The following is a 24960-nucleotide window of genomic DNA, read 5'->3' as shown; positions in this document are numbered from 1 at the left end:
CTAGGGGAAATTAGTTGTGTGGCACAGTCAAACACAACACAATGACAAATACACATTATCAAAGGGAAGAGAATACAGTAGTGTTACAGGACATAAGGAACAAGAGACAAAGTAGTTCAGGTGGGTAGCTGCGTCAGCATGCGTAGGCTGCAAAGGAACAAGTAATAGGTTTATTCCATGCTGAAAAAAAGAAGAAAGAGAACACAACGTTTCGGCCGTGGAGCCTTCTTCAGGTGTGACAAAGTAGTCACTTTGCGTTGCTTAAGAGTGTGATTACAGTGAGGATGAAAGATTTCCTGAGTTTGCTGGTTTTACACCTGGGGGCACAGAGGCATCTCCCAGCTGGGAGAAGTGAATTCACAATGGAGGGGTGAGACACACACTCCCTGATGCTTTTGGCTTTCTTAGTCACCCTCTGTCTGTAAAGGATACTTCAGTTGATTTGATTATTCCTGATTATTTTGCCCCTGATATTCCCTAATTGACCAGCCTGTTACAGTTACCTGTACTCATGTTGCCACACCAGCAAGTGAAGCAGGATGTGAAGACACTTTCAGTGAATGATTTGTAGAGAAGTTTAAGAATAGTTTTATCTGCCTTAAAGTACCTGGGTTTCCTAAGAAAGAAGAGTCTCTGTTGGCCTTTTTTAGAGATCGTGTCACAACATTTGTCCCATCATTTGTCTCTGAAGTGACATCGGAGTGAGAAGGACCGTGCACACCTCTACTGCTACTGCTGAATTATACACATGTCATCATATATCTATAATATAACAACTAACACTCTTTATATAAAGTTTTACTTTGCATTTTTGGATTACGCCGACTGCAGTGAGAACGTTTTTCAGTTTTTCGGTTTTCAGCAACCAGCTTAGGCATTCGGCGTCATCGACGATTTCAACAGGCTGCCCATCAGTTGTAGTGGGTTGAGGGGGTGTGGTCTTTTTCCTACAATCAATAACCAGTTCCTTCGTTTGTGAAACATTTAAGTTTAGGGAGAACTCGCTGCACCAGTTAGTAAAATCATTAAGGATGGGCCCATGATGGTATTCTGTGTCCTTTAATAAACTGACCAGGGCTGTGTCATCAGCAAACTTCATGAGGTGTCTGTCTGTGTATCTGCTTATGCGATCACTGGTGTACAAAATGTACAGCAGAGGGGACAAGACGCAGCCCTGTAGTGATCCACTTGATGTGTAGCGAATGTCAGATAAGCACTTCCCCAGTCTGGCCTGTCACAGTCGTAATCCCTCCTCTTGGGGGCGCTCCATCCCTTTCGTATTCTGGTTGATTATGTGCACCTGCCCTCTGTTTGTCTCCTTGTTCAAGCCTGGCGCTCCCACTATTCCTGACTCAGCACTGGGAGATGGACGCCCAGAAGCTCGTCTACCAGCAGGTCCAGGAGAGACCCGACGGCACAGGATTCGTCACAGCGTCCTGACCGTCTGAGTCCGGGGCTCGGAGCGCCTGGCCTCGTCATCCTGGTTTTATTCCCTGTCCATACCGTCTGCACAGGGTCCTGAACGGTGCTAAGCGGGAGCCTGGACCAGCTCCTGTAACAGACCTGTTGAGACCTGTTAGTTAGGAAGTCTAGCACCCAGCTCATCAAGTTCTCATTCAGACTGAAGTGCAATACTTTCTACTGTTTCTGCGCAAGCAACAGTGGGTGTATTGTGATGAAAGTGGAGGAGAAGTCAACAAATACAATCCTTACAAAGGTCCCTGGTTGGTCCAGGTGTTGATAGACCAGATTTAATGTGTGTTTTGCATCGTCTACTCCCCTCCTGTCCCTGTGTGCAAACTGCAGGGGGTCGATGAGGGCTTGTGTGCTCTTTGTGATGTGCTGCTTCACTATTCTCTCAAGAGCTTTCACTGGGAGAGATGTGAGGGCAACCGGCCTGTAGCTGTCAAGGCCACTAGGCTGGCCAGTTTTAGGAACAGGAATAATGATGGATTTCTGCCACAGAGAGGGAATGACCTGTAAGTTTAAGGACATCTGGAAGAGAAAACTAAACATATCGCAAAGCTGATCTGCACAAGATTGTACCACACACACTATCGGGACGTTCACTTTTCCTTATATAATTTTCCTAAAAGGTCTACGTACCTCTGCTGTGTCAATTTAAAAACAGCCTCTCCAGATCCAGGGTGAATAGCACTACGAGCTGAGCTGGTTGTAGATTTCAACTCAACGGCGGTATAAAACACATTCAGATCATTGGCCAGCTGTTGCCCATCCACACCATTTAACAGGGTACAGTGCTGCCACTACGCTTCTGAGGGATATTGGCCATGATTTTAATGCCCTGCCATACCATCCTGGTGTCACCTGTTGTCATGGTGTTCTCTATTTTCACCCTATACTGTTCCTTAGCTTTCCTGATCTCCCTTTTCACCTCTCTCTGCACTTCCTTCCTGAGCTGGGCGTCCCCTTGAGAAAAAGCCTGTTTCTCCTGTAGGAGGACATGATGCAGGCTTTGTGTTACCCAGTGTTTGTTATTGGGAAAAGCCTTTCACGAGGAATGACAACACCCAGGATGAAAGCGTCATGGAGCGAAACTGTGGCTTAACCCGCTTGGCTGAGGGCTCCTGGCCAGAGGACAAGGTTCTTCTGGGGGGTCCTGGTCTCCCACCGGGACCCCAAACCACCAATGCAGAATTCTGAAGCGTGGAGGAGGGGAGAGGAACACGTGGTGTGAACTGTGGGTCATCGCAGAGCTCGAATAACAGCTGGGGGAGTGTTTGTTTAGGGTCACTGTCTGTAAAGAAGGAAGGCCTCCGAAGACCTGGGCGAGCTGCTTATTAAAACACATCCGCATTGAGCAGCAAGGAGGCAGCCTTGAGCTGGAAGAGACGTCCTCAGTAGCTCCAGATTCGCGAGAACTTGGTAAACGGGAAAGGAAGTCACTGGCGTTATTAAATTGACTAAAAATGGCGGTGTTATCTGATTGGATAAGGGCCCGAGTTTCCAACTGTACCCCCAAAAGCAGCAGTGGAAATTGGAGACTCGTCTGCTGTATTGGTACTGTGAATAGACTGAGGGACGGAGGAAACCGGCAGCGTCTCGGCCTCCTGTAACCATTGGATTTGATAAGAGTCTCCTGGGCAGACAGGGTGAGTGTGTAACGCTGAGGCGTATACACCTGCTGACGTGTGACCTCCTGGTATCCGAGGCAGAGTTAAGTATAAGGGACTAACGGCTCGGATTCTTACGGACTCTGGAACAGGACTGAAAGCGCTGTTGACCGCTCAGTGACTCCATGTGGGCACCGTGGAGAGGAAAACAAAACCTCCGGTTGAGAGAAGACAAACCTCTGGGGGTCCCGGCCCAATGGATGCCCCTCCTCCAGGCAGCGAATGGTTTGAGTGTGGCTCGGCCCTGTAGTGCTGCAGCTGAGAAGACGCTGGACTGACCCAGAAGCCGGTGTGGCCTGGAAAGCGGAGCGAGAGCAGGACTGGAGCGGAGGAGCTGGCATCAGCAGCAGCGCAGAACGAGAGGAATGAACCCGGGGCCGAATGGGACCCCGGGGATAGAGACACCAATGAGTCGGGGACACCAGTAGGACCTTCCTGTACGGATATCAAGCTTTGGGAGCAGCAGAGGACGAGAGGGATAGACCTGAGGCCGAACTGGACACCGGGGACCAAGACGTATCGAGACGAGGACACGAGACATACAGAAGATATTACTAATAGTATTAATAATGGATGACTTTGGACAAGCTGTATACTCAAAGTATAATTTCTTTAGCACATTTGTACAAGCACTTGGAATCTGTCCAAGCCATACTTTGTCAGGCATTTTGTTTTACTTCAACGGGCATAAAAACTTCCTTGCTTTTAACAGGGTGTTTCATAATTTCTAACTACGAAAATGATTTAAAATGCGACACCTATCATGAAAAGAAAAAAATACACACCAGTATTCCATTTCTCCCTAAACATTGTAAGCTTCGAAGTCTTTAACTAACATGATACCGGAGTCAACAAGCATACTTTTAGAATTTGATTAAAAGGGAATATAATATGGAATCGCGTATCTCAAGAATTTAATAACGGTATGATTATATCCGTGTACTGCGGCAGGGCTGTGTAGGGCTGTTTCGCCTCCCTGTTCATGCGAGCTGTCTTGTAGCCTACTGGTCTAGGTGCGTGACTACCAACTGGCAGGTTGTGTGCTTGAATCCAGCTGGTGCTGGACTTTTCATTTTTATTTATTTATTTTTTAATCGCGTAACATAAACATATTACCGTATGCAAACTGTACTGTATACAATATGTATATGTATATTTAATGTCTTAACTGTGCCCGTTTAAGTATTGAATATTCATATCTAATTTTACCACTGAAGGGAAATCTTAACATAAACATACAGTATATGGCTGGTCTCGGTACTTTAAAGAAAAAAATACACACCAGTATTCCATTTCTCCCTAAACATTGTAAGCTTCGAATGAAACCACTAAATAAAGACATAAATATAGAAATCTTAAGATTTGTTTTATTTAATGTTGGTAGCAGGATGAACTGTCAGAGTGTATATTTTGTCGCAAAGTTGCTACAAGATGTTAACAGTGAAAAAGGTATTTAGAAATGAGTTATTTCAAGATGAAAAAGAAAACATACACGAAACATGGTTTCATTACGACCAGAATCGGTCTTGAGATATTTTTAGCTTGATTTACAGTATTTGAGAGGTATGTCTTAACACCGATACTACAGTGCTTAAGTACTGCTCACGTATATGTTTCTAGGTTTATATTATGCATTTCATACGGTCAAATTACTTTTGAGCAACTAATAAGAAGCACGAAACGGTATGCGTTTTAGTTTCGTTTTGTGCTGGAACCCATGGATTGATTAGAGATATCAAGTACATACAAGTCATTTTTTAAATGTTGTAGTTCGTCTTGAAAAAATGTTACGAGTACATCATCTATCAACAATTACACAGGTTCTTTTTCCATATTGCGGATTTTGGTTAGGTACAGTATTATCAAATCCAGTGGCGCTGTGTGTTACTTTACTGAGTCCCAATCTGTGATTGAAACCTGTAAAACCGGTTTAATTCGTCACAGCCAGCACTCTTCAGGTGTGAGGGTCTTCTGCTCAGAATGAAACGCTAAAATGTTTGTGTATATTCTAATGGTAGTGGGGGCAGGGTGTGTGGGAACAGGTTTGTTCTTCACACCTGAAACATTTTCTCTGAAAGGATTTTCTTCGCAGTTTAACCGATCTTGTTACAGCATGTTACAGTTTACTATTATTAACCATATTAATTTTAAGTGCTTAATGTAAAATCTTGTAAAAATATATTTTCATTGTTCAAATATACATTAATATACATTAAGTCTGACTATCATATAATAAGTTAAATACAAAACTAAAGAAAAAATAGGGTTAAATATAATTCAAAATATTTTGCTAACAATGTTAACTGTTTATGAATAATAAAATGTATTAACTAAGGAGTAGGATGGCACAGTTGTTAGTATGTTTTTTGTTTTGTTTCTTTTTCATAAATACAACAGTAGTACCTGATGTCTCAGTGGCTTTCAAAATTAAATTATGCATGCAAACCTGTGAACTAGAAAGATAACTAAGATTTTAATACTAATTAAATGACCGCGGGCACTTTCCACCCCCTCTACATTCTCAGAGTAGAACAGACTAACCTTCTAATGAAAGACGGTCCACCCCCCACGGACAGGAAAAGTGCCCACAGGCACTTAAACTTAATATGGTCAGTAACGGTAAACAGTAACATGGTAAGAAGGAGCACGTACAAACGTTTTCGAAATAACCACATGTAAGACTCTGATGCTTAAAATGTTTAGGGAGAAAGTGGAATACTGGTGTGTATTTTTTCTTTAAACTACCGATACCAGCCATATACAGTCTGTAACGTAGGGATTTCTATATGTCTTTATTTAGTGTTTACATTAGTGACAAAGGCTAAACGTTTAGCTTCAGCAACGTGTACATATCTCCCCTTTTTATAAAACGACTTGGTTGAAAACTGTTCCAGAGCCACTGTTGTTTCATCAGTGAAAAGTACATCATGAAATGCCTCTCCCTGTTCAATCCACTGGAAAAAAGAAAAGGAGCATAAAGCTTCTGATGGTCATAAACGATATTCATTTAGGAGCAGCATCAGAGGTATGTTTTTAACTGCACTGCATTGGAGAGAATACCATAGTGTGTTTTTTTTTTTACTCCCTGGCGGAAACTGGCTTCCAGAAGAATCAGTATGGCTCAGAGCTTAAATAAAACTTCACAGACATTAACGAAGAGCATAACGCGTGTACTGTATGCACTGCAAGTACAACCCAACTCTCTGCAGGAGTGCTGGCTGTGACGAATTGAACCGGTTTCACGGGTATTTTCAAAGTAGGAGGCGAGATTTCCAGCGAAAGACACCCCCTCAAAAACCCAGTAAATACAGTACTTACTAGTTAAAGGCTAGGCTCCCGACTACGGCGAAAGGAACCCTTCTTTCATTAGAAGACAATGAACATATTTTAGCCCTGAATGAATTAATAGCAAACATGGTTTACATAAAAGACATTTTTCCGAGAAAGTTTAGCCTTTGTCACTAATGAAACCACTAAATAAAGACATAAATATAAAAATCTTAAGATTTTTAAAATACATGACTTTGCTCAAATTTATTTGAAAATAAAAACAATTACAACCGCCAGGGGAGAGAGAGAACAGGGGAGGGATGTTGGTTTTGCATAAGGGGCGGGGCTATGGAAATTAGGTATGTTTGGGAATGTGGAGTTACATGTTCAGGCTGTTTGTGAATTATCGTTGTTGAGTATGGAGTGTTGAGGTATTGATTTTGTGTAATGCTTTATGTTGAAAATTGAGATGGATTTTGTTTATGATAAACAGGATAAACTGGGATGGGAGGAAGGTTTGGTTTTGCATAAGGGGCGGGATTATGATAATTAGAGGACTTTGCGAGTGTAAAATGGTTTGATTATTTGATTTTGTATTGTGGTTGTTATCTATGTTTTTGGTTGGTATTATGTTTATATGGTTGTTTTTGTTGGTTGGTTGTTATTATGGTTATTAATAATACGATCTATAGTTGAAATCTGAGCCTAAATAAAAAGAAAAAGCAAGTGATTAGGTTTATGAGCAATCTAATTACTTATTCGTTTAAAAAGCTATATAAAATAAAGTTTATTATTAATTTGCTGGACAGAGCGGTGAACATTATTATGCATAAGACAAAGATAACGATCCTGATCAGTTTAGAAATCTGTGTACGCTGTAAGGTTTTTACTTCTTAAACTTTTAAAATACACGTTTTGAATAGAAAGAAATCCTCTTCCTGGTATAGCAAACCAGCACGTCTTTTTTCTCCAATCAGAGGGGTGTCAGATGGTGTCAGCCAATCACCATTCTGCGTTGGGTAGCAACGGGTGACTGTTCTCAGGCGGAAGATGTAAACAGCTTAATGTTCGTGTTAAATAATTTTTTTTAATTAAAATTCATTTTATACAGCAATCGCATATTTGGGTACCGTTTCATAAAACTTTCATGCTTAAAATGTTTAGGGAGAAATGGAAGACTGGTGTGTATTTTTTCTTTAAACTACCAAGACCAGCCATACACAGTACAGTTTACATACATACAGTAATGTTTATGTTCCTAAATTAATATCGTTTATGACCTTCAGATGCGTTATGCTCCTCTTCTTTTTATGCTCAGCTACTAAAATTTCCCTTTAGTGGTAAAATCCATATAAATATTCAAAACTAAGCAGATTAAAATGTGCACAATAAAGACATTAAATGATTAAATCTTTGCACTACCAACCAATGCACCACGAGTGCCCCTGTCGGTCATTTTGGCCAGCCAATCACTTGCCCTGTGGTACCCTCCGGTGCCCCGCGGTGGCTTGTGGGTAGGTTACCGTACCGCGGGTTTTTACCGCGCATTTTGAATGGCTGCATCTGTAAGGGCTGAATTGGACAGAAACACGAATGTGACAGGGGCGCAAGACACAGGACAACTGCTGACTGGGTCAGAGGTAGGACGCCGGACAGACCCGGGGCCGAGGAGACGGCTGCAGTAGCCGTGGATACAGGAACCCGGGGACACGAGAGGCAGTTAAACACACAGGAGAAAAGTGAGATTAAAAGGACATGGAGGAAGAACAGAGGGGGCTTGAGATTCGGAGGGGTGAGTTTAGATATGATGAGACGCAGAATTTAGAATGAAGAAACGCAGGGAGACTGCAGAATGGACGGTCGTGGTATTTCAGGGTTCAGAGGCTCTGTCCTGCTATGAGCTGGGCAGCAGCGTGCCGAAGAGCCAGGTTATTTATTACTCTCCGAGGTTCAGAGCTCTATTTATTTCTTGCTTCACGGTGAAACAGGTTTGTGGAGAGCTGGGGAAATGCACCTGTGTTGCGCTTTTCTCTTCCCTGCTCGTGGTCCAGGCTTAGAGAATGAATGCGACTCACGTTAGCAGTGCGGGTGGCGAATGGGAAATCAGCAGCATCTTTTTTAAACCAGAGCCCGGGTCTGTGGACGCGAGGGCGGGGTCAGCAGGTCGGCTGCACTCAGGGTTCGCGCCGGACTGGAGTGTGGCGGTGCTGATGACGTCATCAGGAGACGCGGACGTTTACCGGGAGCGCTGGATACGTTAAGTATATCTTTGATAAGAGAATGTGTAATATTCCTAAATATAAGCCCTGAACGAAAGCTGTTTAAACGTGGTCTAGTGACGTTGTGCCACTGTCCGGGTGATAACGGGAGGACAGGTGGCGAGTGGGAGGTTTGCGAACGTGTTGGCGAATGCGCGTTTGCCGAGAGCAGCTCATTTCAAAACACAACAGGAGAAGTAAGCGGACAGTTGAACGCCAGGGGTTGGACAGGACGGGGGGACAACGGCGGGTCTCGGTCTGGGGAAAGACACGAGCTGCAGGTGTTGAAAAGCGACGAAGAGTCAGATCGATGGCCAGCTGGTACGCGGAGGAGGAAGTCTGACTCCTGGCTGAGATCGACTGAGCATCGGAGCAGCAAACGGGAAACTGATTGAAGGTTCAGGCAGCGTCGTATACTGTCTGTGCGAGACAGCGGGGCTCATGCAAGAGAGAGAGATGGGGAGCTCGTAAGTATTCGTAGCGTTCGGGAGAGGACTGGACTGTCAGGAGCGATTGCGAATCACTGACAGCGGAGTCTGGTTGAACCTGGTTGTTGTCGTCCCTCCCGACCTGCTGTTATAAACTCCCTTTTGCGCTGAGTCGTGGGGCGACTATGCCAGTGTGAAGGTGGACAGGGGGTACCGCTGTGCCACACTGGGAGGAGTTACCGCTGCAGATGTGTGATTCAAGGAGACACAGCAAGCCCACTTATAATGCAAACACTACAGTTTTATTGCAGCTACCAGAAGTTCCATACAAGCACATGTGAAACGCAGTAAAATACGCTCAATGTCATATCCGTTGGCCTAATGCTACATGCAATATTTAGAAGTACATTGTTTTATTATATTATAGATGTGCTAATGTCATTATCACCCACTCAAGAAGAGGATGTAAATATGAGACATGTATCTGTGGGTCAGAGCCTGAAGCTCATGGCCAGTCGCCCTCCTGCTGTCCCGCTCACTGGCGGCCCCTGCTGGCCGTGACGAGGAGCAGGTCGCTGTACGAGTCCTGGCAGCGCGTGTCCTTGCAGCCGCACTCCTCGATGTGGGTGTAGGTGTAGGGCACGGAGGAGCCGTCCGCACACTGCAGGGTCACGCTCCTCTGGCTGGTGCTGAGCTCCTGGCAGCAGCTGCACTTGTGCTGCATGGCGTTGGCCTCGGAGGAGTACCTGGGGGACACAGCACGGGGGTCAGGGCCTGGGGGCCTGGGGGAGTGTGGACACACCTGAGCGCTGGCCATGGACAGGGACAGGCTCCACCGGTCTCCACTGCACAGACTCTGAAAGGAGTTCCTGTGATGGCACTGACTGAGGGGTGGGGTTCCCTACTGGACGAGGACTGCATGTGTCTGAGATGATGAAGGACTGAGCTCTTGTCTCAGACACATCAGTAAAGAATTAAGATGTTCTGATCCTCTGCAGGCGAAATAATCATAAAATAATATAGAAAAACATATAAAGGTGAAGCCTGTGGACAGTGGGGTACATCACACTGGAGAGGAGCTGACTGAGACTGGGGGTCCCCCTGCCCTGCAGACAGTGGGGTACAGTGTGCTGGATCAGGGCAGGAGCTGACTGAGACTGGGGGTTCCCCTGCCCTGCAGACAGTGGGGTACAGTGTGCTGGATAGGGGCAGGAGCTGACTGAGACTGGGGGTTCCCCCGCCCTGCAGACAGTGGGGTACAGTGTGCTCGATCAGGGCAGGAGCTGACCGAGACTGGGGGTCTCCCTGCCCTGCAGACAGTGGGGTACAGTGTGCTGGATCAGGGCAGGAGCTGACTGACACTGGGGGTCCCCCTGCCCTGCAGACAGTGGGGTACAGTGTGCTGGATCAGGGCAGGAGCTGACTGACACTGGGGGTCCCCCTGCCCCAGGCCCAGCAGCAGGGCAGTACTCACATGGAGTAGGTGCTGCAGGCGCCCTCGCAGGACGACACCTCCACAGTCGTAATGGACACACAGCCCTCGTGTGTGATGGTGGTGGGCTTCTTCTGCACAGTGCAGCTCCTGGGCTTCTCATCGCCTGCAGACACACACGGAGGGCATCGTTACTCAGCTGACAGCACAGCCCTGGCTCTGTGCTCTGCTCACATCCTCATGCAGCAGAGGAGGAAGCCCAGTCCTGCCTCGTACTCCTCCACCTTCCCTTCTTCATCTGACTATCTGCTCAACATCCTCAGCTGTTGGTGAGAGACGCTCCAGCCCTGAGAGGAGGGGGTTTTCAGTTTGTGTGAAACCCTGTGTCCAGCTGGCTGTACTTACAGATCTGACAGCAGCCGTCGTCAGTGTAGCGAATGGTGCCCTGAAACAGAAAACGATTTATATCAGTATGGTGCCACGTGACCAGTACTCATTAACCCAGCCAGGAGCCAGTCTGATGCCCAGTGTATTACTGTAGCCCAGTCTAGTGACAGTCTGATGCCCAGTGTATTAGCCCAGTCTAGTGCCAGTCTGATGCCCAGTGTATTAGCCCAGTCCAGTGACAGTCTGATGCCCAGTGTATTAGCCCAGTCTAGTGCCAGTCTGATGCCCAGTGTATTAGCCCAGTCTAGTGCCAGTCTGATGCCCAGTGTATTAGCCCAGCCTAGTGACAGTCAGATGCCCAGTGTATTAGGTCAGTCTAGTGCCAGTCTGGTGCCCAGTGTATTAGTAGAGTCTAGAGTGAGGTTTGTATCCAGGAGACTCACAGGGACACAGTCATCAGGGTGGAACACCTGGCAGGCTTTCCTGGTGCTGATGGGCACGTACTGCCCGTTGATCATGAAGCACTGGTAGAGTGTGCAGTTGTCTCCAGGGAAGGTGATGTTCTGTCCAGGCTGTGAGGGGAGAATGGAGAGGTGCTCCTGTGATGAGTGTTAATGAGATCCAGGGGCAGGTGTAGCAGTGGCAGTAGTATCAAACCCAGCAGTTTGTAGCAGTGTAGTAACAGTAGAACTAGAAGCATTGTAATAAATGTCAGTGAGAAGTAGGTCCATCACACACCCCTGTCCCCTGAGACTGAGACAGTGCTCTTACTCACCTTCAGCTCATACAGAGGGCTTTCACCATTTCCACTCGGATTCCCACTGCTGCCTGTTGGTGTGGGGTTGTCATTGTTGCCTTTCGGTGTTGTGTTGTCACTGTTGCCTTTAGGTGTTGTGTTGTCATTGTGGCCTTTAGGTGTTGTGTTGCCATTGTTGCCTTTTGGTGTTGTGTTGTCATTGTTGCCTTTAGGTGTTGTGTTGTCGTTGTTGCCTTTAGGTGTTGTGTTGTCATTGTGGCCTTTAAGTGTTGTGTTGCCATTGTTGCCTTTAGGTGTTGTGTTGTCATTGTTGCCTTTAGGTGTTGTGTTACCTTTAGGTGTTGTGTTGTCATTGTGGCCTTTAGGTGTTGTGTTGTCATTGTTGCCTTTAGGTGTTGTGTTGCCATTGTTGCTTTTAGGTGTTGTGTTGCCAGTGTGGCCTTTAGGTGTTGTGTTTCCATTGTTGTCTTTAGGTGTTGTGTTGTCATTGTGGCCTTTAGGTGTTGTGTTGTCATTGTTGCCTTTAGGTGTTGTGTTACCTTTAGGTGTTGTGTTGTCATTGTGGCCTTTTGGTGTTGTGTTGTCATTGTTGCCTTTAGGTGTTGTGTTACCTTTAGGTGTTGTGTTGCCATTGTTGCCTTTTGGTGTTGTGTTGTCATTGTTGTCTTTAGGTGTTGTGTTGTCATTGTTGCCTTTAGGTGTTGTGTTGCCTTTAGGTGTTGTGTTGTCATTGTTGCCTTTAGGTGTTGTGTTGCCTTTAGGTGTTGTGTTGCCACTGTTGCCTTTAGGTGTTGTGTTGCCATTGTTGCCTTTAGGTGTTGTGTTACCTTTAGGTGTTGTGTTGCCATTGTTGCCTTTTGGTGTTGTGTTGTCATTGTTGTCTTTAGGTGTTGTGTTGTCATTGTTGCCTTTAGGTGTTGTGTTGCCTTTAGGTGTTGTGTTGCCATTGTTGCCTTTAGGTGTTGTGTTACCTTTAGGTGTTGTGTTGCCATTGTTGCCTTTTGGTGTTGTGTTGTCATTGTTGTCTTTAGGTGTTGTGTTGTCATTGTTGCCTTTAGGTGTTGTGTTGCCTTTAGGTGTTGTGTTGTCATTGTGGCCTTTTGGTGTTGTGTTGTCATTGTTGCCTTTAGGTGTTGTGTTACCTTTAGGTGTTGTGTTGCCATTGTTGCCTTTTGGTGTTGTGTTGTCATTGTTGTCTTTAGGTGTTGTGTTGTCATTGTTGCCTTTAGGTGTTGTGTTGCCTTTAGGTGTTGTGTTGTCATTGTTGCCTTTAGGTGTTGTGTTGCCTTTAGGTGTTGTGTTGCCACTGTTGCCTTTAGGTGTTGTGTTGCCATTGTTGCCTTTAGGTGTTGTGTTGCCAGTGTGGCCTGTGCTGCCAGTGGGAGTGGTGTTGCCATCGGTGTTGCCAGTGCTGCCCGGGATGTTGGGCATGGGGAAGACACAGGCAACCTGGGTGCACTTTCCACAGCACTGGCCAGGGACCTCCTGGTATCGGAAACCCTGTGGTTTGAGGAAAGAGCACAGTTAACAGCAGAGGCAGGGCTGTGGAGACACACGTGTGAGGGGCTTCAGTCCCAGCAGGGGCCCCCTAACAAGCAAAGGCTCAACAGCTGCCTTGTGCTCTGAGAGTCTCCTTCCTTCATCTACACACTTTCCAGGCTCTGTCCAGTTCTCCTCTATCAATCGCACCAGTAGGACATCAGAGCTGTATCACTTCTCTCACCGCTGGGCAGTTCCTGTCGCACGTCTGCTTCCTGCACTGCATCTGGTGCAGCTGTGTGAAGGGGTCTATCTCAGAGGTGCACTGACACTCCTCGCACAGGGACACCGGCACGATCACCCCAGGCTGCACAGGACAGGACAGGAGACATGTGACACATCCTCACCACGGCACCGCGCAGCTCTTCCAGGGGTTCAGGGGTGCACAGACCTCCCCTGCTCTCCGAGTGGCCCTAGGAGGGGGGAGGGTCTCTCTTACCTGGTACTCGATGTTGTTCAGGACACAGACGTTCCTGGGCTCTGCAAATGCAGAATGAGCACCGTTAACAACACAAGATCAGTCAATCAGTCATATAAATCCTGCACTGGACATCTTAGATATTGGATATCTTGAGTACAAAATGAGGATAATTTTGTCCTTGACTAGACTCTGTGACTTGGGAACTGAAAGAGTTTCACATAGCTGGATTCTGATCTCTGTCTTGGTTCTGTTTCACACTGGAGCCACTCAGAGTGGCTGTGGGCCTGTGAGGTCCTGTGTCTGAACTTTCCCCAGTGTGGTCCAGTGCAGTGGACTATCTCCATCCACCCCATCTTTGTCCCTAACGAGCTGCTTGAATCCTCCCTCATTCAGATCAGTTACCCCAGCAAAGCTCACTGTTTGAGTCAGCCCTCTCCCCCACCTCAAGCAGACTGCTGAAACAGGACAGATCAGGTTGCAGACTGCATCCATCAGATCACACATGAATCATGTCTGCGTCATGCATGAATTCATGTCGGGGTACTAGAGGCTGGAAACACTGTGCAGCTTCATATTGGGCTGTGGTGGGCCCCTATTGTCAAACAGCTCAGGTACAGATCCTTGAGCGTTACTTGTGCTGCAGAAATCAATCAGAGAAAGACAGAGGTCTTGTGAGCGAGTCGGGGGTCAGTCGGTCAGCAGGCTCACCGCAGGAGGACACGCAGATATCCGAATGGGGGCTGGACAGCATGGTTCCATTGGGACAGAAACAGCCCTCGGCCAGATGAGACCTTTCACTGCTGACAAATTCCTCATTATACCTTTGATACAGGGATGACACAAAGAAACAGTTTTATAAAGTTTTTTTATGTGTGCAGGATATATCCAATTGACACAATATCTATGCAATCTTAGAGACAATGGCAGATAATTCATGACTATATAAGTTAGAAGCTCAGTGCCTCAAAGACAGACAAAGACAAACTGTGACAGAGAGACTGAAGCCCCTTCTCTCAGCAGCTGCAGGAGGTTGTCATTCCCAGGAGCCCCTGAACTGTCTGGCTGTACCTGTGATTGCAGGTGAGCTCCACCTCGGACCCACAGGCTCTGTACTCCTTCCCACTGGGACACGGGAACACTGCAGAGACACAGCAGCAGAGTGTCAGGATAGGACAGGACACAGTGAGAAATCAGCACAGGAGACATGGCAGACAGGTCCTCTTAAGTCACTGCCGACCAGAAATACCTCTTCTTGAGTTCTGACTCAGATTCCACTGCTCATGATAAGAATCTGGTGCAAAACATTTCACTTTCATGGTGTGATCAAATTGGCACTGCATGATCTCAACAGGTCACTGATGTTGCTTTTAGGTAACAGGATGGGCGCTCAGGGAAACAGCACGGCCCCTGTAGAGGTACGAGGGGCTGATCCGGACAACATGGGCGCAGAGCAGTGCCGTGTCCTTCAGCAGTGAGTATCGAGCTGAGACTCACAGCACTGGCCCCCAGTGTGGTTCCTCCAGTCGATGCAGACTTCCTGCTCCGCACACAGGGCGGCGTAGCTCTCCAGACCGCTGCACTCCACGTCCGCATCGCCCAGCTCGCAGGCGTCCGCCACGCAGGACTGGAAGAAGGGCTCTGGAGGGACCAGGGCGTGGCAGGGCCGGAAGACTCTGTGGCAGAGAGGAGCAGGCTTATCTCCGTGAAGCAACAGAGCAGGTCCCCGACCCCAGAGCAACACTGTGAGGGCAAGCTGAGTCTGCAGGGTGACTCACTCGCTGTGGATGAGGTCGCAGAGGGCAGACTTGCAGGGGGTGGTCTGGGTGGACGGGACAGTGGTCGGGGTCCCAGTGGGGCGGGAAGGCGTTGGCGCCGTGGTGGGCTGTGAAGTTGGCGCGGCCGTGGTGGAGATGGGCTGCTCACAGGCTGACTTGTTCTGGCCAGGAGCCAGCCACTCCTTGGCCATCTTGGTGCAGGAGTCTGCGATGTCGCCGCTGGGCAGCTGGCAGTCGTCCGCCCTCTGGTTGGTGCAGGTGCCTGTGGAGGAGGAGCTGCGCTTGAGCACTGGTGTTGGAAGGGAAGGGTCAAAGCCCTCAGAGGGTCAGACAGCTCCAGGAGAAGTGAGAAAATCAGAAGAGTTGCCTGTTGTGTGTTTCTACACTCTCACTCCAGGGCTGAGTTTGTTACTCAGTGTGCCTCTGCCTAACTTCCACAATTCAAATCCTAGGCCTCTTAGACTTTCTAAAAATGATCTTAGAGTCCTGTAAGATCCCACACACCACAATTTCATTCTGCTGCACTCAGTAAAAGCTGCACAGCACTGGCAGGAGGTGATCAAGCAGTAGTACAGAACACAGTTATCTGTGCCCTGATTTAGGTGGAGTTAGTTACAATCCAGAGGACGTCATGTGGTAACTGGCACTGAGTGGGACACTCTGGCCTCAGCTGGTGCTTTCCGAACAAAGCAGACACTCACCGCACAGCCCCTCGGTGTTGTGGGAGAAGAGTTTGTACGGCACGCTGACCACGAAGACCATGCCCGCGTACGCCACGTCCACATTGATGTCCACGATCTGCACGCTCAGGCTGACGCCGGTGGAGGAGATCTTGAAGCCGCTCCTGTACAGGCTGGGGAAGACTCGTCGGCCGTTGAAGAAGACCTGCGGCAGGTCAGACCGGAGAGAGAGAGGGAGAGGGGTCGACGCTCGGTCAGGGTAGCAGGACCCTGAATTCGGACAGTATTTGAACGTTTTTACAGTGCACTTGTGAACAAACGTGGGGACAGGAACATGCGACTCTGCAGCTCCAGGTCAGGAAGGATCTGGGGCCACAGAGCCGGAACAGAAGCCTCGAGAGGCCAGTGCTGGCGCAGGGGCCAGCGGGTGCTGCTGGTTACCAGGTTCTGGCGGTCCCTCTGGGTCAGCGTGACCTCGTTGGCCTGGTAGAAGATGCGCAGGGTGCGGGCGCAGCGCCCCCTCCTGCGGCCGTGGCAGTCCCCGTCGTCCACGTAGACGCGGAAGTGGTCGAGCCGCGGGGCGACCTGCTGCACCAGCACGTGTGTGCACGGCCCGCTGTAGGGGTAGTACGTCCCGTCGAAGGTCATGTGGTGGCGGTACCCCCAGCCGGCGCACACGCCTGTCAGAGAGGGAGGAGGGGGGGTGAGGACAGGAGGTCCTCAAGAGGAGGAGGCTCAGCTGGAGAAGAGCTGAGGAAGAGCAATTCATCACAGCTGCTTGGGCTCCTGGGTTTCAGCAGCAGCAGGCAGATTCGTTTGCATTTGAGCTGCTCCGAGGAAGCAGTTAGAGACTGAAATGTCTTCATGTGCTCCGGTACAGACTGTGGCCCTTGCTCTGCCTGTGTTGAGATACATGGGCTGAAAGCAACACGCTCCTCTCTGAGACACTTGGCATGACTGTGTCTCGGGCGTCCCACCCCTGCCCTCGGGCAGAGCAGAGACTCACATTCACACTCGTACTGGAAGCAGCAGCCCGTGGCGTCGTACACCTTGTGGGCCGGCCGGCCGTTGGCGCAGGTCAGCGGCTGCACCGGGCTGCACTTCACGGGCTGCACGGAGATCTGGTTGGGCCCCTCGCAGGTGGCGTAGGTGCACTTGTCTATCTTCCAGGTCTCGTTCAGCTGGGGGGACAAGTTCACAGGCTTGCGCTTCACAACTGTTCTCCTCCAGTCCCTTTAACAGAGCCCAGGAAGGAGGGGCCTGCAGCAGGAGTTTCAGTGAAGCAGTCTTATTGGTGTAAACTCTAGACACCATGATGCCTGCTGGTGCAATTCTCTCTGCCTCTTATTGTTGACTCCGATGTGAAGGAGAGCTGGGACTAAACCCTTTGTAGCTACTTAGTAAGTCTGCTGCAGTACATAGACAGGTTACTCTGGACAGCACTGTAAATGACAGCATTACAAGAGCCCTGTTGTCTGTGATTACTGACGTCAGTACCCTCGCCTCAGGGACAGACAGGAGACAGGGTCACATTCGGCATGAATCACAGACGCTGGAGGGGCTGGGCTGTGTCCTTACCTTTCTTGGCGGAAACACAGCAGAGCAGTCTTTCTCTGGAGCTGTGGTGGTCGGTAGTCCTGGGGTTGAGGTCTTGGGGGTCCCTGTTGTTGTCTCCGCAGTGGTGGCTGGGGCACTGGGAGTGGAGGGGCATTCCGTAACGTGTCTCTCAATCCCACAGGTGGCGTTGCAGTAAGCAATGTAGCACCACCCGCCATTGTCTGTCGTATTGTATATGGTGCTCCCTGAACAAAGACAAGCGAATGGACAGTCGTTTTTGATAATACTTTCAGAATGAGGTCTGTGTACATCACGGGGGTGAACTTTGTGAGGGAAGATGATTCTATTTAAAACCCCCGAATGCAATTTATAATCAACAAACTAGAGAGAAAGAAATGCACTTATCGTTTAAACCTTTTGTGGAAAATTTGTAGAAATGAGCCTCTCTGTTGTTAGATGTGTCCAGCATACTAAGCACAAAGACCCCAAACAAGGAATAACAAAAAGTCTCCAGCCTCACCAGGAGGAAGGTTCTGTTCCTGGAAGCGGCAGACACACTGTGTCCTGGCACTGGTCACCGAGGGGCTGGTCACCACCCGGGTGGTCTTCATGGGAGTGGTCTTCTCAGTAGTGGCAGGAGGGGATCCGGTAATGACTTTGGTAGTGGCAGCAGTCGTGCGTTTAGGTGTAGTAGATGCTACAGGTGTTGTAGGGTGTGGTGCAACAGTAGTCCGCTCACATGAGCCACAACACAAGAACCTCACCTCATAGTTCAGGCACATTTTCTGTGGGCCAGGCTGCCTCTGGTTGTAACACGTTAGTCCACCCTTCAGGTTACAGGTCGCGTTCTGATTGAGCTCAGAGAGTTTTGTCTTGGGGAAATCGACAGCTCTGCACTGAATGTTCCTGGGATTCACACACACCTCGAGTCCAGCTTTGCTAATTCCAGTGACATTCTCAAAATCTCCTCCAGATGATGCTGAGGGCTTGTTGACATCAAACCACTGCGTCCACCTACACAAGGGCTTACAGGCTGTAGTCTTATTGTGACTTACTGGGTGCGTTGATGTCACACGGGTACTGTGTCCTGGATGTGTCGTTCTGGTGACTCCAGGAGATGTTGAAGTTCTGGGTGTTGTGGTCCTCTTGGAAGTTACTGGACCTGAAGTAGCCCTGGTGGTTGATCCTGTAATGACTTTAGTTGTAGATCTGGGAGTGACGGTGGTCTTGACAGGAGTGGTTTTCAGAGAAGTTGGCAGGTGAGTAGGAGTTGTGGACTGGGGTTTTGTGGTGGTTACTGGGAGAGATGATGTCATGCGGGTACTTTGAGCCGGGCCTGTAGTTTTGGCAGTTGTGAAAAGAGTTGATGGTTTGGGTGTGGTTGTCCTCTCAGACGTCACAAAAGCTGAAGTAGATTTTGTCTCATGGCTCGTTTCTCCTTCTTTAGTTGTGGTTCTGGGAGTGATGGTGGTCTTGACAGGAGTGGTTTTCAGAGAAGTTGGCAGGTGAGTAGGTGTTGTGGACTGGGGTTTTGTGGTTGTTACTGGGTGGGATGATGTCATGCGGGTACTTTGAGCCAGACCTGTAGTTTTGGCAGTTGTGGGAAGAGTTGACGGTTTGGGTGTGGTTGTCCTCTCAGACGTCACAAAAGCTGAAGTAGATTTTGTCTCATGGCTCGTTTCTCCTTCTTTAGTTGTGGTTCTGGGAGTGATGGTGGTCTCCACAGGAGTGGTTTTCAGAGAAGTTGGCAGGTGAGTAGGAGTTGTGGACTGGGGTTTTGTGGATATCCGAGGGGTTGTGGTGGAGGCTGTAAATTTAGGAGTGGTTTTTACAGTAGTGGAAAATCCAGGTAATGTCTCTGTAGTAGCAATAGTCTGTCTTTGTGTTGTTTGTCCTGTAGTTATCCTTTCAATAGTGGTCTGAGCAGTGGTAGTCTTTCCAGGAGTTGTTTGTCCAGGAGACACATGAGAAGATGTTATTGATGGTATTCCAGAAGTGGGCTTTTCAGTTGTTTTCTTTTCAGTAGTAAACTCTGTAGTTCTTGTTTTGGTCGTTGCGGTAGATCGTTGTGAACTCATGGGAACTGCTGTGGATGTTGTCACAGTGTTACTATGTGCTGCTTCACTTGTAGTTTTCACGACCTGCGTTGTCTCCATGGTGCTTTTCAGAGACGTTGTCACCTGGCTAGTGGTTGTAGACAGGGGTTTTGTGGAGGCGTAAGGGAGAGTTTCTGGAGACGTTTTCTTGGAGGTTGTTTCCCTGGTGGTTCTTTCAGTAGTGGTCCAGGTGAAGTCTGGAGGTAGAGTCAGGTCGGGCATGGTTTCTGTTAGATCCAAAATGTAGCTTGATGTTGTCCGAATCCTAGTTGTCCGGGCTGTAGTTGTCCTTGTCTGAGAGGTCTGAGCAGATGTTTTCGTTACTGTTGGGATCACAGTGGACACAACCGCTCCAGTTACTGGGTGCGATGATGTTGCTTTGGTACTGTGTCCTGGACCTGAAGTAGCCCTGGTGGTTGATCCAGTAATGACTTTAGTTGTGGTTCTGGGAGTGATGGTGGTCTTGACAGGAGTGGTTTTCAGAGAAGTTGGCAGGTGAATAGTTGTGGACTGGGGTTTTATGGTGGTTACTGGGAGAGATGATGTCATGCGGGTACTTTGAGCCGGACCTGTAGTTTTGGCAGTTGTGGGAAGAGTTGATGGTTTGGGTGTGGTTGTCCTCTCAGAGGTCACAAGAGCTGAAGTAGATTTTGTCTCATGGCTAGTTTCTCCTTCTTTAGTTGTGGTTCGGGGAGTGATGGTGGTCTCCACAGGACTGGTTTTCAGAGAAGTTGGCAGGTGAGTAGGTGTTGTGAACTGGGGTTTTGTGGTGGTTACTGGGAGAGATGATGTCATGCGGGTACTTTGAGCCGGACCTGTAGTTTTGGCAGTTGTGGGAAGAGTTGATGGTTTGGGTGTGGTTGTCCTCTCAGAGGTCACAAAAGCTGAAGTAGATTTTGCCTCATGGCTAGTTTCTCCTTCTTTAGTTGTGGTTCTTGGAGTGATGGTGGTCTCCACAGGAGTGGTTTTCAGAGAAGTTGGCAGGTGAGTAGGAGTTGTGGACTGGGGTTTTGTGGTTGTTACTGGGAGGGATGATGTCACCTGGGTACTTTGAGCTGGACCTGTTGTTCTGGAGACTGCTGAAGATGTTGAAGTCTTGCCTGGCGTTGTCTTGGATGTTATAGGTCTTGTGGTGTGTGGTATAGCTGTGGTCTTCTCACACAAGCCACAACACAAGAACCTCACTTCATAGTTCAGGCACATTTTCTGTGGGCCAGGCTGCTTCTGGTTGTAACACGTTAGTCCACCCTTCAGGTTACAGGTCGCGTTCTGATTGAGCTCAGAGAGTTTTGTTTTGGGGAAATCAACAGCTCTGCATTGAATGTTCCTGGGATTCACACACACCTTGAATCCAGCTTTGCTAATTCCAGTGACATTCTCAAAATCTCCTCCAGATGATGCTGAGGGCTTGTTGACATCAAACCACTGTGTCCACCTACACAAGGGCTTACAGGCTGTAGTCTTGTTGTGACTTACTGGGTGCGTTGATGTCACACGGGTACTGTGTCCTGGATGTGTCGTTCTGGTGACTCCAGGAGATGTAGATGTTCTGGGTGTTGTGGTCTTCTTGGAAGTTACTGGACCTGAAGTGGATTTGATGGTTGATCCGGTAATAACTTTATTTGTGGTTCTGAAAGTGATGGTAGTCTTCACAGGAGTGGTTTTTAGAGAAGTTGGCAGGTGAGTAGGAGTTGTGGACTGGGGTTTTGTGGTTGTTACTGGGAGGGATGATGTCACCCGGGTACTTTGAGCTGGACCTGTTGTTCTGGAGATTGCTGAAGATGTTGAAGTCTTGCCTGGCGTTGTCTTGGATGTTATAGGTCTTGTGGTGTGTGGTATAGCTGTGGTCTTCTCACACGAGCCACAACACAAGAACCTCACTTCATAGTTCAGGCACATTTTCTGTGGGCCAGGCTGCTTCTGGTTGTAACACGTTAGTCCACCCTTCAGGTTACAGGTCGCGTTCTGATTGAGCTCAGAGAGTTTTGTCTTGGGGAAATCAACAGCTCTGCATTGAATGTTCCTGGGATTCACACACACCTTGAATCCAGCTTTGCTAATTCCAGTGACATTCTCAAAATCTCCTCCAGATGATGCTGAGGGCTTGTTGACATCAAACCACTGTGTCCACCTACACAAGGGCTTACAGGCTGTAGTCTTATTGTGACTTACTGGGTGCGTTGATGTCACACGGGTACTGTGTCCTGGATGTGTCGTTCTGGTGACTCCAGGAGATGTTGAAGTTCTGAGTGTTGTGGTCTTCTTGGAAGTTACTGGACCTGAAGTGGATTTGATGGTTGATCCAGTAATAACTTTAGTTGTGGTTCTGAAAGTGATGGTGGTCTTCACAGGAGTGGTTTTTAGAGAAGTTGGCAGGTGAGTAGGAGTTGTGGACTGGGGTTTTGTGGTTGTTACTGGGAGGGATGATGTCACCCGGGTACTTTGAGCTGGACCTGTTGTTCTGGAGATTGCTGAAGATGTTGAAGTCTTGCCTGGCGTTGTCTTGGATGTTGTAGGTCTTGTGGTGTGTGGTATAGCTGTGGTCTTCTCACACGAGCCACAACACAAGAACCTCACCTCATAGTTCAGGCACATTTTCTGTGGGCCAGGCTGCTTCTGGTTGTAACACGTTAGTCCACCCTTCAGGTTACAGGTTGTGTTCTGATTGAGCTCAGAGAGTTTTGTCTTGGGGAAATCGACAGCTCTGCACTGAATGTTCCTGGGATTCACACACACCTTGAATCCAGCTTTGCTAATTCCAGTGACATTCTCAAAATCTCCTCCAGATGATGCTGAGGGCTTGTTGACATCAAACCACTGCGTCCACCTACACAAGGGCTTACAGGCTGTAGTCTTATTGTGACTTACTGGGTGCGTTGATGTCACAGGGGTACTGTGTCCTGGATGTGTCGTTCTGGTGACTCCAGGAGATGTTGATGTTCTGGGTGTTGTGGTCTTCTTGGAAGTTACTGGACCTGAAGTGGATTTGGTGGTTGATCCAGTAATAACTTTAGTTGTGGTTCTGAAAGTGATGGTGGTCTTCACAGGAGTGGTTTTTAGAGAAGTTGGCAGGTGAGTGGGAGTTGTGGACTGGGGTTTTGTGGTTGTTACTGGGAGGGATGATGTCACCCGGGTACTTTGAGCTGGACCTGTTGTTCTGGAGATTGCTGAAGATGTTGAAGTCTTGCCTGGTGTTGTCTTGGATGTTGTAGGTCTTGTGGTGTGTGGTATAGCTGTGGTCTTCTCACATGAGTCACAACACAAGAACCTCACCTCATAGTTCAGGCACATTTTCTGTGGGCCAGGCTGCTTCTGGTTGTAACACGTTAGTCCACCCTTCAGGTTACAGGTCGCGTTCTGATTGAGCTCAGAGAGTTTTGTCTTGGGGAAATCAACAGCTCTGCATTGAATGTTCCTGGGATTCACACACACCTTGAATCCAGCTTTGCTAATTCCAGTGACATTCTCAAAATCTCCTCCAGATGATGCTGAGGGCTTGTTGACATCAAACCACTGCGTCCACCTACACAAGGGCTTACAGGCTGTAGTCTTATTGTGACTTACTGGGTGCATTGATGTCACACGGGTACTGTGTCCTGGATGTGTCGTTCTGGTGACTCCAGGAGATGTAGATGTTCTGGGTGTTGTGGTCCTCTTGGAAGTTACTGGACCTGAAGTAGCCCTGGTGGTTGATCCTGTAATGACTTTAGTTGTGGTTCTGGGAGTGACGGTGGTCTTGACAGGAGTGGTTTTCAGAGAAGTTGTCACCTGGCTAGTGGTTGTAGACAGGGGTTTTGTGGAGGCGTAAGGGAGAGTTTCTGGAGACGTTTTCTTGGAGGTTGTTTCTCTGGTGGTTCTTTCAGTAGTGGTCCTGGTGAAGTCTGGAGGTAGTGTCAGGTCGGGCATGGTTTCTGTTAGATCCAAAATGTAGCTTGATGTTGTCCGAATCCTAGTTGTCCGGGCTGTAGTTGTCCTTGTCTGAGAGGTCTGAGCAGATGTTTTCGTTACTGTTGGGATCAACGTGGACACAAGCCCTCCGGTCTTGGGAACAGTGGTGCTTCCTGTCCTGACCTCAAAGGTGGATGTTGTGGTGCCTCGAGTGGTGCTTTTCACTGATCCTGTGGTAGTTGGCGATGCTCTGCTGGATGTGGGCGGAGCGACTGTGGTCTCACACTCGTACAGGCTGCAGCAGAGCACCCTGACCTTGTAGTCGTAGCAGAGCGGCAGGCGTCCACTCTGATCCGCATTCCTGCACAGCAAACCCTGGGAGACATTGCACTGCACGACCTGTCCAACGTCCGCTATGCTCTTGTTGGGGAAATTCTCCGCACTGCACTCTATCTGGCTTGGCTGACCACAGATTTTTCCTCCGCTTTCCTTAATCCTGTCGTACGTTTCAAAGTCTCCTTCACTGGGGCCCACTGTGGGAAAATGGGTGTTGAACCACTGGGACCACTGACACTGGCGCTTGCAGGTGGTGGGGGAGCTGGTGGACAGGGAGGTGGGGACGCTGCTGGACGTGAATGCGATCTTGGTGGTTCTTGTGAGTGGAGTTGGAGCAGGAGTGCTCAGTTTGACTGGGGTCGTCTCAGTGGTCCGGGTATGTGCCTGCGTGGGCGTCATCCTCGTTGATGCCGTCTTGCTGGTGTGCCCAGGGGTTGTGAGCTTGCTGGTGTGGGCGGAGGTTGTCCTGGTGCTGGAGGAGGCAGTTGTCTTGATGGGCTTGGTGGTATACTTAGTGGTGCCGGAGACGGTGGACTTGTGAGGAGTGGATGTTGTGGGGGCAGGGGTGGTGCTGTGGCAGGGCTTGTAGCTGCAGCACAGGACTCGGATCTCATAGTTGTAGCAGAAGGGAGGGAACTGCTGAGAGTTGCGGCAGACCAAGCCCACGGACTTGTCACACTGGACCACCTGGGTGAGGTCACTGAGTGGCGTGTCTGGGTAGCTGCTGGCCCTGCACTGTATGTCGCTGGGTGTCTTGCAGATGGAGTAGCCTTTTTCCTGGATGGCTGTGAAAGTCTCTAAGTCTCCATCGCTTCTCACAATATCAGGTTGGTGGACATCGTACCAGACTGACCACTCACAGGTCTCCTCTTCACAGTGAGCAACAGAGGTTTTTGTTGGTCCTGCAGAAGTAGCTGTGAAGGAAGGCGGGGTAAAGGGCATTCATTAAAATATGAACCTGGGTTAAGGAAAAGGTTTGTCAGAACAATTGGTATAAAACTT

The 24960-nt window shown here is 48.6% G+C and overlaps 1 protein-coding gene across 1 annotated transcript in view; it reads right to left on the bottom strand.

Moving 5' to 3' along the window:
- Window positions 1-9370: 9370 nt before the first annotated feature.
- Window positions 9371-24960, bottom strand: part of LOC148645793 (uncharacterized) — a 28472-nt gene continuing 12882 nt past the window's right edge. The window contains exons 24-41 of the mRNA XM_088611088.1: window positions 18159-24872; window positions 17660-17883; window positions 17088-17262; window positions 16523-16761; window positions 16103-16286; window positions 15402-15663; window positions 15121-15299; window positions 14695-14764; window positions 14335-14447; window positions 13645-13685; window positions 13390-13512; window positions 12980-13166; window positions 12809-12907; window positions 11685-12376; window positions 11353-11481; window positions 10928-10967; window positions 10565-10688; window positions 9371-9836 (exon numbers count right to left, since the gene is read on the bottom strand). Coding sequence (XP_088467214.1) covers window positions 9626-9836; window positions 10565-10688; window positions 10928-10967; window positions 11353-11481; window positions 11685-12376; window positions 12809-12907; window positions 12980-13166; window positions 13390-13512; window positions 13645-13685; window positions 14335-14447; window positions 14695-14764; window positions 15121-15299; window positions 15402-15663; window positions 16103-16286; window positions 16523-16761; window positions 17088-17262; window positions 17660-17883; window positions 18159-24872 — 9806 coding nt within the window. The 3' untranslated portion in view covers window positions 9371-9625. The remainder of the gene's footprint in view (window positions 9837-10564; window positions 10689-10927; window positions 10968-11352; window positions 11482-11684; window positions 12377-12808; window positions 12908-12979; window positions 13167-13389; window positions 13513-13644; window positions 13686-14334; window positions 14448-14694; window positions 14765-15120; window positions 15300-15401; window positions 15664-16102; window positions 16287-16522; window positions 16762-17087; window positions 17263-17659; window positions 17884-18158; window positions 24873-24960) is intronic.

The sequence above is a fragment of the Lepisosteus platostomus genome, chromosome 18, assembly GCF_059453375.1.
Source record: "Lepisosteus platostomus isolate fLepPlt1 chromosome 18, fLepPlt1.hap1, whole genome shotgun sequence".
NCBI classification, from domain to species: domain Eukaryota; kingdom Metazoa; phylum Chordata; class Actinopteri; order Semionotiformes; family Lepisosteidae; genus Lepisosteus; species Lepisosteus platostomus.
This window is presented reverse-complemented; position numbering and strand designations above follow the sequence as displayed.